The 15,980-nt window shown below is 39.5% G+C and overlaps 1 protein-coding gene across 5 annotated transcripts in view; it reads left to right on the top strand.

The window, feature by feature from the left end:
- The window catches only part of Prkn (parkin RBR E3 ubiquitin protein ligase), a 1,082,502-nt gene that overhangs the window by 5,511 nt on the left and 1,061,011 nt on the right, over positions 1-15,980 (top strand). The window contains exon 2 of one of the 5 annotated variants that reach the window (XM_040758174.1): positions 7,678-7,801. The exons of the other annotated variants lie outside the window; for them this stretch is intronic. Within the exon in view, the coding sequence (XP_040614108.1) occupies positions 7,795-7,801 (7 nt within the window). The 5' untranslated portion in view covers positions 7,678-7,794. The remainder of the gene's footprint in view (positions 1-7,677; positions 7,802-15,980) is intronic. 5 annotated transcript variants of the gene reach the window in all.

Here is a 15,980-nt window from a genome sequence, read left to right as displayed (position 1 = left end):
TTAATTATTAAAGAGATTTATTTAAAAGGTTCTAACACAAGAGCATAGTTCCCATAACTGAAAAGTACATAATAATATTTCATTTCTATGTATGAAATATTGGAAGTATTTACCAAAATTATTATTTTGGAGCTGTATGAATTTTTGAAACTCTAGTATTCAACATGTAATATTTTGGAATTGTCCAAAAGCAACATGCTATGCAGCATCCCTAAGAATAAGACAAATGGGGCTGGAGAGATGGCCCAGTGGCTATGCGTGCTTGCTGTGCATACTTGAAATCAAGTTCGGATCCTAGCTCCCCGTGAACATTCAGGCAAGACCTGTGTGTGCAACGTCAGTGCTCTGTGTTGGGGTCTGTTGTAGGGAGGCGCATCGTGTGCTTGCTGGTTGTTGGCTTAGCTCCAGATCCAGTCAGGCAATGCAGAGCACGTGGAGCAGGACACTTGACGGTGTCGGTGCGGCTGTGCCCACACCACACAGATTGGCGCGCAGAATAAAGCAAGGGCACCGTTGTTGTCATGTGTATTGAGTTAATTACACTTTCACTGTTAGTTAATGTCAGGAAGTTTTTAAGTGGTCATACACAAAAAGCTATTTTATGTTGTTATTTTAAATGGAGAGTTTTCAGGAGGAGAAACATTAGAACACCACTGTTTCAATTTCCTTAATCACCAGTTTTTCTCTATACATTTTGGAGGTGTGTCTCCGTTACTCCATTAGTTTTTCATTGCTGCTATAACAAATTACCTTGTTTAATAGCCTAACATAAATTATCCTGTGATAATTCATGAGCTCGTTTGCTAGCATGCCTTCCTTTTGTAGGCTCGGGGCAGGGTCCTCTTCTCCCCGGAGAAGCGCTTGTCCTCACCATTCCCTCTGCTCCTCTGTGTGTCACTGCTCTGCAGTCACGCTGCTGCTGCTACTGTGGCAGCCATCACCTTCCTCGTCCGTTCTTCCCCCTTCTCACCTCACTTGCTTTCTTCCTCTTCTCTCCTCCCACTCCTTCCTTCTTTCCTACTCCTGCTCCTTGTTTGTTTTGAGACGTGTTTTTTGTTTGTTTCTTTTGCTATGTAGCCCGGGCTGGGTTTAGTCATGAGATCCGCTTGCCTCAGCTCTTCTGGAGTTTGTTCCGATTGCAGGTGTGTGCCACCCAACTCCCTTACCTTCTTTCCAAGGGTCCACTTTCTTTTGTCTTTAGGAGGACTTGTGATTACATTTAGGGGCCACCTGGGTACCTTCTTCTCCAGATCCTTAAGTTAACCTCATGTGCAGTTTCCTTTCGGCACATTTGTAGCAGTCACAGGTTTCAGGGTCTGGAATGTTGTCAGTTTGAGGAAGAGTTATTTATCCACCACTGTAGGCAGTGCTTATCATTTGAAAGAATGGTTGATGTAGAATGGCAGGTAGAATCCATTGAATTGACATTATTATTGTTGTTGTTATTGTTATTTGTTTGTTTTTGCATGTCATTTTAATGTCCTGCAATAATGCACTAATGTTGCATGTAAGGAGTCTAATCTTCCCCTTCCACCCCTCCAAGGGACTAGTTGGTAACAGCAGCCAAGAGCATAGCTTACTTTTCAAGACAGTTTTGCCAGGTGGCAACAGAACATGTACATACCCTCCTGGACTGAAATAGTGAATTGCAGCTGGGTAATTTAATGGACCAGGTTGCTTATTTTCATCCCATAGAGAAAGGGAAGCTTTGCTATACTTTTGACAGGAAATATGACTTTACATAAAACAGATCATCAGGCAAAACAGCAGCAAATAAGCATTTCATGTATGTTTGGCTTTCTGAATTTAGTTTGATGTGAATATTAGACAGTTATTGATCTTCTGTAATAGATCAACATTGTTTTGCAGGTAATAACTAACCTGACTTGTTGAAAATTATATAGTTAAAGTTTTAAAATAAATTTTAGTGAAGTTGAGAAGACAAAAGAAAAATTTGATAGCTTAATTTGTTTCGGTTTTTAAGGATGCCAGTATAGATTTTGACTTTAGGAAAGAGTATTGTCTAAAATATATTCCATTTATTGTTATTAATATAGTTAGGAGAAAGTCTAAAGAAAATGTGGGCTATAGTTTTAAAATAGATGCAGAGTTTTGTTTTTGAAAAAGGAAAAGATTCATTTTTTTATTGGCACAATAAGAAAATGAATCTTCAGTATTTACTTAGAGCCTATTCTCAGGACTTACGACAGGCACAGAGAGGCTGTGCAGCGATAGAGGAAGCTGTGTTCATTTGGGAATCCAGCAAAATAACCAGTGAAAAAATCCAGCTAAGATGATAGGCTCCTGAGCAGGTAGATAAAGAAGGTGGTCTTCAAATATCGAGGCTGTGAGTAAGGATTGTAAACTGGGCCTGGGCTGGGGAAGGGATTGCGGAAGAAGTGATGTGTGAAATTAGCAGGGAAAATGTAGGGCGTCTTAGAGAAGTATTCCCTGTCATGTTGGAGAGTAAAGGCTTCCCTCTGAGCAGTGAGGGATTGCTTGATCTTAATGCTAGAATGGATGTGAAAAGTTTATTTAGAAAGATAATTTCGGCATGAAAACCATGTAGTTTCTTTCTTATTTACTTTTGGTTAACATCAAAACCATGGCCATGCTTTATCATAACTTAATGCTCTACAAGTTAACATACTTGTATTTTGGTGAATTCCAGCAGAGGAAGCAAACTTTGACAACTGCAGAGGTCAGTGATCAGGCTACTTTAAGTTCATGAACTGGATTTCACCAAAGTAATATCAGAAAGTGACTATCTATGCTTGAAAGAAAGGAATTAATTCAAACTTGAAAATAATGGGCTGGGGAGATGCCTTGATGGGTAAAGAACTTACCCAGCAAACATGAGGACCTAAGTCGGGGTCTCCAGTGCCCACATAAAAGCCAGATTTAGTGGTACACTCCTTCCAGGGGCTGAGTTGGGCAGAGACAGGCAGATCCATTATGCTGGCTAGCCAGCTAGTTCAGAGGAAACAGTAAGTTCCAGCTTTACAGACAGACACACATTTTAGAAGCTGGAATAAACACTTCGAATTGTTATGCCCAGTTCATGAGACCCCAAAGAAAGACCCCCAAGGAGCCGACTCACTTATGCAGACACATAAGGTTTAATGTTACAAGCCTCGGCAGGGACCTGTCCAGCAAACTGGCTCAGCAGCTGCAGGAAAAGGGCGCCTGGCCTCAGTTGTAAGGGGTTTTTAAAGGTAAAACCCATAAGCAGGGTGGTATGTGCTTTGGCTGTTCAGGATTGGGTAAGAGTAGGTGGCCTTTGGATTCATTGACATGGGGGCTAGGGGAATTTCAAAATTGTTACTAACAGTTGCCCACAAGGACAGTTGTGATGAGAAGATGTTATTTACCAAAATTAGTCATTGCCTGACCACCCGGATGGGGTCATTTTGACCAGGGTGGGCACAGTTTGAGTGTTCCTTGGAACTGTTTATGATTCCTTCCTCTCCAGTTTACCTTGCTCTTACATGAATATGTTATAGTGTTTCCTACCCAGGCAGGGCGTGTAAGGGCAAATAGCATTTTGATGTAATCAAAACAAACCAGTCCTTCAAGGGTTTGCACAATTTATATTTTTCATAGAATCATTTTTTCCTAATTCCTAAAGACTCTTTCTATTTTGATGTTGTTTATTTATGTAATACCTCATTCTTGAAGGAAGGAGTATGTGTTTATGTAGGAGATAATGCTGAGTGAGTGGCAATAGAAATGAATGGGGAAGAAATATGATTGCCTTTGGTTTCTCTTCTCCAATGCCCCCTGCAAGAATCCATTGTCTGTTGATACTTGTGTTAGCTAGGTTCAGCCTCATCTCCTTTATCTTTGGTGTCTGAGCCCAGCGTCTTGTCAGTAAGGGTTGAGGTAGGGATAGAGTGAATAAGCAGGGGAAAGAGTGAAGGACTATACAGCCTGACTTGATAAATGCTAAACACATGTGAAGTGTTTCAGCTTCAGCGGAGATGACTCATTAAAGTTAGAGGATGACTTTGCCTGCCGTATTTCCCTGTGCAGAGTAAATGGGAGCTCGCACATGGAAGCTTCTTCCCGCCCCTGCTCTTTACTGTTGCTTCTCCCCGGTGTTTCTCCAGCGCTCACCCTTGGAGGAAAACCATTTAACTGTTTGACTTTTTTATGACTGTGGGGTTGGAAAGTGGCTGCCCTATATATGATGCTTAGAATATAAATCACACGATGCCTTGCCTCTTCTACCTCTAGCTTTTAACTTCATATCAAATAACATTTTCCTCTTTGGGGTCTCTACTTCCTTGTTTCCCTAGTGCAGCTTTTCTCCGTGGGATACGTTCAATATAAACATATGCTCAAAGCTTCAAAGTAATTACAATATCACTAAAAGCTTCATAATCACATTACTGAAACTAAATGTTAAAAAAATTTGATTTTCCTTGATTCGATCATTTCAATTGACTTCTAGTCTGCTGCATGATTTATTGAAGAGGCATGACAGGCCAAAGTCAAGGAGTGCTTACAGTGCCTAAAGCCTTGTAGAGAAAACTTCATGGCAATTTAATTTAGACCGACATTTATCTTAATTAGTCTGAGGTTGTTTTTAAAAGGAAAAACATTTATTCTCATGCTTTTAGTATTTTGGCACATTGGTGACATCATTCTGTCCTATCCAAGGCTCAAGCATTAACCTCTCAGCCCTGTTTATACACAGATTCCGGTGAAACTGAAGAAAGGGCAGAAATCTGATTTCCCTCACAATTGTTCTAAGCGTGTTCCGTCATGCTATTTAAAATACAGGTTTAACTTTAATGCTTTCGTTGGGCATTCTGCATAGTTTTGAAATATTTGTTTCTGTTTACCATGAGCAAACACACCTCCAGCAGGGCCTCCACATAATTAAATAATCCAACATGCCAACAACATCACTTATCTATTTCCTAGGATATGGAGCGTTACAAATAAACATAGCCACTTTTTCCTCACTGCTCACAGGGTGGAGAGATGATCGTCCATCAAGCTCATGGCGGGTTGTTCTGAAAACCATTCATTTTTATTTTTAATGAAGTAGAGACTCAAGTGAATATGGGGTTACCTTCCAAAGTGACATGAATTTTCCTAATTCTTAGCTCAGGTTTTAAAATTTATATATGTTACAGAGCAGTTAATTTAGAATAGTTTTCAATCACATCTCATATCTACTCAGCCAGAAGTCTGGCTATTACTGCGAAGTATTACGTCTTTTGCTAATAAGCATGCAAAAAGTATTTGGTGGTACTTGAATCTTTTTATTAAATTTCTAAAGGTGAAATTTGAACCCTTGAATACTTTGCTTTTGTAAGAGTTTTGACAAAGATATATAAAATCGAATTATTCTCTGAATCAGGCCTACTTTTTTTACACCTCCCTTTAACAAATGACCAATTTTACAAATAATGGTCTTGCCAACATTCTTCTGCCTTCATGGTGTAGGTTTATTATTTGTTGGATTAATTTATTATTCTTTTAAGAGTAAAACTTAGAATAAATCCCAAATCGCCCTTGCCACCATGCTATCTTACCACACTGTTTTCTATACCTAATAGTTCTTCACATTCCAGGATTGATGCCATAGTCACATCCCCCCTTATCATAGTTTTGGCAGCTGGCACAAACCTAGACAAACCTGGGAAGAGGGAATCTCAATTGGGAAGTACCTCCATCAGATTGGCCTGTGGGCATGTCTTTGGGCATTTTCAAATTGCTAATTACGTAGCTGGGCCCAGCCCACTGTGGGTGGTGCTATCCCTGAACATAGGAAAGATAACAGAACAAGTCAAGGGCAGCAGCCCGGTAAGCACTTCCTGCATGTTGCCTCCCTCAGTTCCTACCCTGATTCCTGCCTTCCCGTGATGGTGAACTGTCACCTATAAGCCAAATAAACCCTTTCCTCTGCAAGTTGCTTCTGGTCAATGTTTTATGAAGCAATAGAAAGCCAATCAAGATTTTCATAAATGCACTGCTACTCAGGGGAAGTGGAATTAAAGTGAGAAACCTGTGTTATGGGTAGGTCCCAGATGTTTCTGGTTCTAGAAGATTAAACGTGGCTTGGTTTTGATATTTCTATATTAAGAGTTTTTTCTTAATTACTGTAAAAAACAAAAAAATCTAGGTAAGCTGGGTGAGTCCCAGCACTCAAGAGGTAGAGGTAGGAGAATCTCTTGAGTTCAAGGCAAGCCTGGTCAACTTCCAGGATAGCTGAGGCTACATAGAGAAACCCGGTCTTAAAAAACAGAAACAACAAAACTAAAAACAATCTAGGTGAAATAATGTAGCTGTGATGTATCTATGTACTTTTATATGTGAACATTCAGTCTGAGAGTAGGTACCTGAATGTGGCTTTATATTATGCATCAAAAGTATATATATTACATCAAAGATATAAGGCAGAGCTAAACATGTTGTGGTGTTGACCCTACTTGCAAACTAATATGTCATTATGTCTACACATACCATGGATACTGCAGACTCACAAGACTTATAAACCAGAGACCAAGGACCTCATTGTTATGTATGGAAAGCTAAATAAACGTCGTTAAACTTATAGTTTCCTTTGTCCCCAAATTCCACAGAGGTGATGTAATATGGTCCAGGTTTTAGCTGCCACCAGTGGCTGCCATTAGTTGTGGGATTCTCGCCTGGGCCCTGTTAGCCCCCAAATAACATAGGAAACACTATATTAATTATGAAGCTGTTGGCTGTTTGCTTGGTTTCATATCTGCTAGCTCTGACTTAATTATTAACCCACAACTGCTAATCTAAATATTTCCATGTGATCTTCTCTTCCTGGAGAAAGGGTCCAGACCTCTTACTCCTCTGGCATCCTACATCATGGCTGACTGTGCCTCTGTTTCCCAGAATCCTCAACTCCTAGTCTCACCTATCTTGCTTCCCTACCAGGCGAATGCTGTTCACGTAACAGGCTTGCCTTGCAGATAAGGACAGTTTTAAGAATCTACCACAGATATAGAAAGCAGTAAGGAAATTTATGCTTTTTCTAGAGATAGGCATTGGTGAATTTGTTAAGTTATATAAAGAACTTCGAGATACGGTCAAGGTAAATAGTTGGTCAGTACCATAGAGCATCTGTATGCACAACAAAACATGTGGTAAGTGAGAAACCCAGGGGAAATCATCCCTTTAAAAATTTCATGCCATCCTGTTTTGGCTTCTTACAAGCTGTGACCTGAATATGTCATATCATGGTCAGTAAATCTCACCACAAAGGCTAGAAACAAATCTGTTAAGCTATCTAATACAAGCTTTAGTTAGGGCTGCAACCAGTAGGACCCTAAGCATCAGAATGAGTTGAGTTTATAGTATCAACTTCATCCAGTCTCCCTACATTTCATACAACCAAAGTCTTTGTTCAGGGAGTCCAGTGGAGTCACTCAGAAAGTCTAAGTGTTATTACTAGTGATGATGGGAACAACAGGTGTTCCAGAATGTGGCCCTCATGCCTAGTGGAGAACTCTCCCAGACATAGAGTGGAGGTCACTCTGGTGTGAGTTTATTGCCACTTGAAAGTGTTCCAAAGGTCAGACCAGATGGATATTAGCGGCTTTTCACATCACTTGATGAAGCTACAACTTTCATTGTAGGGCATTGTGCTGACTGAGTCTCACTTGAGTTGGTTTTCTCTAATTGTCACAGATGGCTACTTTTGATTAGAGCATCCTGTCAACATTCAACCTGGCCCAGCCTGCAGCGCCAAGCCACCACTGAAGTTGCTCTCAGTTCCCTCCCTCACAGATACTGAGGTACTTTTGGATGCTAGGTATGGGCCTGCAGGACACTTTCAGAACTCTGAATTTAGGGAATTACAAGCAGTAAACATGCCTGCTTCTTTGCCATGGGGAGCAGTTGCCTCAGCTCTCATCTTCTAAAGTAGTCATGAGAAAAAGCTCAGGTAAGAAAGGGATTGGTTGGACCTAGAGAGACGGCTCAGAGGTTAAGAGCACTGGCTGCTCTTCCAGAGGTCCTGAGTTCAATTCCCAGCAACCACATGGTGGCTCACAACCAACTACATGCCAGAACACTGTATACATAGTGAATAAATCAATTTTTTTAAAGAAGGGGATTATGAATTCTCCAACCAAACAGTATGCTGTGTGGGGTACAAAATAGAAGTACACACAGGCTTCCAACGACTCCGAGCTTCCCTGAGGCTAACTGAGATCTTGCAGGTAGTGCTTTATTTTGACACTGTTTTATGCAGAGGCAAACCAGTGTTGAAACTGAACAGCAAAGGCTCTTAGACTTTGGGCCTTTAGTCTAATAATGTATATTTTAAAAATGAAGGTCCATGGCATAGATAAGAAAGCAGATAATCCATGCATGTTTTACTTTATTTTTAGCACTGTTCAGAATTAAGGAAGCAAGAGATGGTGGTTTATACCTATAACCCTAACACCCAGGACTGTAGGGCAGAACTGAAGTGAATTCAAGACCGGTCTAGGCTTCAGAGTGAGACTTTGTCTCAAAAACAAATTCTAGAGCAAAACTCTTACAAACAAAATTTAGAACAAAACAAAAAATTCAGGAAAGCTCTGTAAAATTGTTTTTAATGGAATCAACTCTCTACCTTTTCCAAAGTATTGAAAATATTTTAATATTACAGGAAAGTGGAGTATTTGTATAGTCTCAGGATCAATCCGAAGATAATCAGGCTGACATGTTTGTTTTAGCTTTTCATATTGAATAATCCTAAAATGTACCTCCTTCCTCTCACCATATATGGTAATCACAATAGACTAAATGTAATTGTGCTTTAGTTTATTCTGAGGGTATCTTTTATTTAGAACCATTAGTATTGAATAATAAGCATAAAAGCTTGAATGCCAACTCATTCTATAATTTAATTTGAAAACTTTTAGTTTGGTCCTCATAAGTAATATTTATATATCATGGCTCTTAAGAGCAGGGTGAATAGGTGCCTTTCTATAATATGCTCAGGCATATTTACATATGTGTATATATAATGTGTTTACCTCAAAAGTTAATGTGTTTTCTATGAATACAGAGAAATCTTGCTTAAATAAGTATTTAAAAAATTTTTAGACAGGGTTTCTCTGTGTAGCTTTGTAGAACAGGCTGGCCTCAAACTCACAGAGATCCGATTGCCTCTGCCTCCTGACTGCTGGGATTAAAGGCATGCGCCACCACCACCCAGCTAAAGAATTAATTTTAAGGTAGGAAAAACTCAAAGTTTTGATCCACCCAATGATAAAATTATTTGGATTGTTTACCCCCCTATGATAGTAAAATAAAAGAGACATTGTTAAACTCAGGAATATCACCAGTAGATCATGACCAGTATCATCAGGAGACTACTCTGAACTGGAGGTCTTATGTTCTTAGGAACTGTTTAGTCAGTGACCTGTATATTTACATCTCTGATGGATTTCCTTTTCTTTCACAAAGGGAGTGAAAATGGAACAGATAAAAATGTCTGATGCCCACTGAGTTCTCATGTTGTACATGGTGTTTCAGATGCTGTTCCTGGTCCATGAGACTTAATCCTTACCATCTCTTGTGATGCTATTTCGGTGCCCTTGCCCCCCTTCAGGACACCAAATCACTTAGAGGTCACATAGCTTGTCCATGGTACCGGGACTCTCCCCCAGGTGACATGACCTGGAAGTGTATGTTCTTGGACCACTTAACCCTCAGGCTTTGCCCTTCACTTTCTTTTATTTCCCTAGTTCTCTTAGTTCTTCCCTAACAGAGCTCCCCACCCCCTACTTGCCTCTCAAATCAGTGTAGAGGCTGAAATAGCAGATGAAGCTAAAAAGTTTCTTTGACTTATAACAATTTCTTCCAGAATTATCTTGTTGAAAGTAAATAGCCCATCTGGCTTCCTTGTTTTCACGGAGCAAAACTCCTGAGTGAGCTTTGTGACTGATGCTGGCCGCATTCCATGAAGCGCGCCTGTTGGCCCTAAGCAAGATGAACACAATCTGTTTTCTTCTATTCCTAATAAAGGAAGAGAGTGCCTTCATTTGCCTCCTTAATTCATGGCTTGAATTTTATGTCCTTCTTTTGCACAATGACAGCTTTCCTGCCATCTTTTCTTTCCTTTTCATCCCTCCCCCTCCCAGTATTCAGGTAAATTTGAAGCTACATAATAAACACTTTTCAATACAAGGACACTACAATGAAATCACATTAAAACTCGCATTTTGAAACCATAGCATGAAGTTGTTAGCTGTGTGACTCCCACTGGTTAGCAGGAGCTGGAAGGAGGATCGAGAAAGCCGAGTTTCTGCTGCCTTATTCTTTCCCTGCTCTCCAAATAAATAGGAGTGTTTAGCCTTCTGCGCCAGAGTCCACGGGAGTCCGACAGCCAAGCATTGTGCACTCTGAGAGTTTACCTCTAAGTACCTTAATTTAGCGCCTGAGTTTACTTCTAAGAGGCAGCAGGGACTGTTCCTCTAGCCCTGATAATTGTCTTCCTACAGGGCTGACCAAGGCTTAGAGAATGGGGACATTAAAAATTGAACCTGAATTCTCCTTGGTCAAGAAAATTATTTGCTTCTTTGTCTTTGAGCAGATAAGAATATTGTGAACTACTAAATGCATTATAAACTACTAAATGCATTTTTACAGTATTTGACTTTTAAATTTTCTAATGGAACTACATTTCATGAAGTCAGCATGTTTTGGGTTTTTTTGTTTTGTTTTGTTTTGTTTTTTGGATGTATTTCCATGACTAAAACTCTGCTCCACATCTTGTTATTTGAGGTACAAAGTCATTGTCTTTTTGATCTTATCCACTAAATGCCAGTTCACAAATAGACATATATAGATTTTGTACTTGAGGATGTTTGTGTATTGGGGGGGCTATATGCGTACATGTGAAGGTATATGTGTGTGCACAGGTGTGTCCGCCTCTCTGTGTGTATCTGTTTGGAAGTGCTCACACGGAGCTCATAGGCCACTCATTGGCATTATTCCCCAGGATGGCTATCCATTTTATCTTTTGAGATAGGGTCACCCTGGAATCTGGGGTTTACTGATAAGGTGAGGCTGGCTGGCCGGTGAGCCCGAGAGTCTCCCGCCTCTGCGTCCCCCGTGCTGGAAGCACAAACTCATACCACAGTGCCAAAATATGGCTGCTGGGAGTGAACTAAAGTGGTTGTGCTGGTGTGCAAGCAATTTGCCAACCGAGCGATAGCCCCAAGCATGTGTCTTTTCATAGAATTATAATGGGTTTCACTTGACTGAAGGGGACCTCCAATACAAAAAGCAAGGTCCATAGAGGGGCAGAATATTTCTGGACAGGTGCTGTAGTCTTGACCTTATGTCTTGAAATGACAATGCAAATGGTTTCATTATAGAGCGATTGTTCTTTGAAAACAAAGGGGATTTTTAAGTGTATCACTTGAGGGGATGAGGAAGAGTGAGGACAATCTAAGAGCCTCTCCCCCCATTTCTCCCCCACAGTCCAGCTGTTTCTTACATCCCAGTTCAGATAAACTGCTAGTGTCTATCTTACACATGTGCTGGCATCTCAGATTCTGAGAAAAAGAGGGAGAGTCTATTTTTAATATGTATTTATAGTGTTTCTCCCAACTTTGACATTTAAAAAATTTTGTGACAATGATAGAAAACTAAACAATAAACATTACTTGCAACATAATATGTAAAGTGTATAATCAACAGGTATATTTTTACATGTGAAATTTGTATTATATTTTTCAGTGTTTATCTTTACACAATTGGTAGGTACAATGTAGTTATTCGATTCACTTTAAAGATGATTAACAAGAGAACTTAAAAGATTTTTGACAATATAATTAAAACACAAATTAATGATTTTTTGTATTACAATTCATATGTGATTATCTTTGAGTACTACATGCTAATGTATGCTAGAACCCCATGAAGTAGCTTCAACCATCCCTAAGTTACAAATAACCTATCAAGACTTACCTTTTATATCTAGAACACATACTCAGGAATATTTATATAAAGTATAACTTTGATACCTTTCTTAGCAGGTTATTTGCTAGGAAATGTCTGGAACTCAAAATGCTTTCTTACTGAAAACATTTTAAGGTTTCAGTTTAGCAAGAACATCCAGTGAACTTTGTCACCTAATTTAAATGTGACTGATTGCTCTAAATAGGCTGAGACATTTATCTGTTTAACTAGTTCCTAGGAAACCAAAATATAAGACCCTGAAATTGCCTGGAAATCATCTAGTTTAGTTTCTGGTGCTCATTCTTATGCAGAGTTTGGGAACAAAGAGTTTGTTCCTGGGAAGAGAATGAAGGCAGGAGACTGTGACTTCTTACAGAAAGGGTAAGTTAGTTTACACTCTAGAGTACACATTCAGGGTGGACATTTAGTCATAGTCTCCTGCAGACTCCTCATGGCTGTGGTTGGTGGGTAGATCCTTCTTGCACATATCAAGGACATAGCTGACTCTGGCAGTCTGTTAACTATGAGAGCAGTGGCTGCTCTCACTATTTGACTCTCAGAAGCACTGAGGATATCCAATTAAGACTACTTCTTAAGCCACAAGTGTTAAGTCCCAGGCTTAATATATCTTCTGGCCTTTCCCACCCCTTAAATAAAGTCCATTGCAGGTTATTCTCTAGAAAATGTCTGGAGCTCAAAATACATTTTAAGGTTTCAGTTTAGCAAGCTAGTCTGGTGCTTTGTAACCAAGCTTAAATGTGACTAATAGCTCTTAATGGGATTGGCAAGAGGAAGCTCCCCTTGTTAACACTAGCCCACAAGTCGCAGACTTAGGGGCTGACATTTAATTCAACCTTGAACATAGTAAATTGATGAAAGAATAAACTCAATCAATAAGCTCCATATTTTACTGAGAGTGCAAAGAATGGCAGTCTTGTAGGGAGTAATCTAAACAGAAAAGCACTGGGCATCCATTGTGTGTGTGGTGCAGGACTGTTAGCCGATAGTCAGCCGTTGCCATCTATTTAGCAACAGGCCAGGACCCTCAGTGTCACTGCCTGCCTATGTACAAAGTAGGGTCACATTGCATAACCCTCAAGAAGTTACCAGCATGCAATGAGAAGTCCTTAGCCCGGTCCCTGACATACATTTAGGCTACTTAGGCTCAGTACTTAGTGCATGTGAAACACATGGGAAAACATAATCATTTGTGGCTTCTCTATAGTACATTTCATCTACCTAGATTTTCCACTGAGAATGCATTCTCTTCATCCATTCCAGATATTTAGAAATATAAATATGTTTTAGGCATATTCACAGGAGTTAAAACAGAACTGAACAACAGAATTATAAGTTAATTAGCATAAATTAAAGACAAGAATGAATATAAAGTGTGAATGTTAACTACTATCAAGATAGCATTGTTATAATTTTTACATTTTTCTATTAAATGTACAGATTTATTGTATTATGCTTAGTAGGTTTCATTAGAGCTTTAAAATATAGAGGTAGGAGATGTACTTACTGATCGTTGTGTCTTATAAATCCAATAATGTCTTAGTCACTGTTCTGTTGCTGTATGGAGATACCATGACAAAGATAATTCTTAGAAAGGATTTAATTGGGGACTTTCTTACAGCTTCAGAGGTGAGGGGAGCATGGCTGCATTAGAGAAGGTATGATGTTGGAAAAGTAGCTGAGACCTACATCCTAATCCACAGGCAGCAGAGAGCAAGTGTGTGTGTGTGTGTGTGTGTGTGTGTGTGTGTGTGTGTGTGTGTGTGTGTGTGTGTGTGTGTTGGGCCTGGTGTGGACTTTTGAAACCTCAAAGCCCACTTCCATTGACATACTTCCTCCAAGGCCATACCCACTTCAACAAGGCTGAAGGCCTTTTTTTTTCTTTATTAAAAATAAATTCTTCTCTCGTACAATAAATCCCAACCATAGTTTTCCCACTCCTTCCATTTCCACTCTCCTCTGAATCCATTCTCCCTTCATCTCTCTTCAGAAAAGAGCAGGCCTCCAAGAGATAACAGCTGAACAGGACACAACAAAATGTAAGACAAGAGAAAAGCTCTCACACCAAGGCTGGGACAAGGTAACCCCACAAGAGGAAAAGAGTCCTAAGAGCAGGCAAAGGGTCAAAGACATACCTGCTCTCACAAAGTCCCCAGAAATACCGAGCTAACAGCCGCAGCATACAGCAGAGGACCTGCTGTAAAACCATGCGGCCTTGTGCTTGCCTCTTCAGACTCCATGGGCCCATAGGAACTCTGCTTAGATGACTCTGTGGGCCTTGTTATCCTCATGTCCTCCATCCCCTCTGACTCCTACAGTCTTTCCAGCCCCTGTTTGGTGATTCCTGAGTTAATGAGGGGAGGAACCTGATGGAGGCTTCCAGTTTAGACTCTCCCTCTGCATAATGTCTGGCTGTGGGTCTCTGCAACTGCTCCCATATGCTCTCTGATGACAACTGGACAAGGCATTGGTAGATGAGTATAGCAGAATATCAGTAGGAGTCATTTCACTGTGTTTTTCTTTGTTGTTGTGTTTTAGACAAGTTGTGTTGGTTCTACCCTAGGTCTCTTGGCCATCCAGTATCCAGTTCCTGGCCATCCGTTGTGGAGTGGCCTCAAGTTAAATCAGACATTAGTTATGGCCACATCTCTTAATCCTTCCAAACAGCAGCGTTTCAACTGGGGAAGCAAGCATTCAAATTTATGAGCCTATGGATGCTATCCTCATTCAAACCACCACAAATAGATTACAATTTACTTTTTAAGTAACAGAGCATAATTAATTTTTTGTCATAACTGTGTTGAAAGTTTGAATATAAAATAAGATTTTTCCTTTATGTTCCAAACCATAGTGATAAATTAAATAAGCATTCCAAATAATAAATGGAAGTTGGTTGTTTTTATTTTTACCCCAGTGATTTTAGGGTGCCTTTGTGACTGAGTCAATAAAGTTCCTTTATATATCCTCTGATAATGTTCGTGCAGGGCTCTGTCGCTGGTGAATTAGAGAAGCTCTTTTAAGGAATTAAATATCTCATGTCAACACTAAGGTAATTATGCGCTATTAATTCCCATGTCATTTCAGAAAGTTCTATTTAAAACTATTCATTTCATCAGTTCCTAGAGCTGGGATAAGGTAGACGGCCTGCTGTAAACCAATTTAAGATGCAATTACTTTGTTTTAGTTCTGAAGCACTAGAATCAGAAAGTTTACTTAATGTGAAGATAGCTTTGGAAAGGTTTCTTACTTCATTTTGCAAGGTGAATATGACTAGGTTGTTTTAAGAAGATAAAGGAGCTGGTAGAGAAGAAAGGGGCTTAAGCCATTTGTAGAATCAAGGCAGTGGGTGGGAAGAAAACTGAGGGGGAAAATCTGGAACCAGTACTTTCCTTTGTCTTATCCAAATGAAGCTGTTTAACGAATCTGCTCTGCATATTATTAGCTGAGAATTAGATGTATTTAGCTTTTATGTAATGCCCTCTGTGAAGGAACTAGACTAAGATTTTCTTCCAAAACAGAGACATGATTTCAAAGGAACAATTTTAGTACACTAAAGACTCAAACAGATCACAGTAGATATTTGAAAACATTGATTTCTGTATCTGGCCAAGTTTATAATACTTGAAGTTCATCAATAATGCAGATTTTACATAAATGCTACTTTGTAAGATTTGGATTCTTTTAACTATTTTTCATAAAGAGTTCACAAAATAATTGTCAAGATAAATTTTAGCTCATGTTTTAAAGCCACATCAATGTATATGTGACATTTAGTTGCCCAGTTGACTTATTTCATAGTTTTTAAGTGATTTGATTTGAGTGTGTGTGTTAAGCGTTCCACAACTTAGCTATCTCCCTAACCCTGATTGATTTCTTAAGTGCTCTCTTTAATAGAAGATACATGGAAATGTCTTACCAAAAATGGGTTTAAAGGAAGCTATTCCCAATCTGTGATCACTGGCTTCCGTTTGTTCTGAAATGTGTGCTTTGTTTAGACATGGAAAGTTTCCCAT

This window comes from Mesocricetus auratus, unplaced genomic scaffold (assembly GCF_017639785.1).
Source record: "Mesocricetus auratus isolate SY011 unplaced genomic scaffold, BCM_Maur_2.0 Super-Scaffold_100018, whole genome shotgun sequence".
Lineage (NCBI taxonomy): Eukaryota > Metazoa > Chordata > Mammalia > Rodentia > Cricetidae > Mesocricetus > Mesocricetus auratus.
Note: the sequence above shows the minus strand (reverse complement) of the source record. Positions and strands in the feature narration are given on the sequence as shown.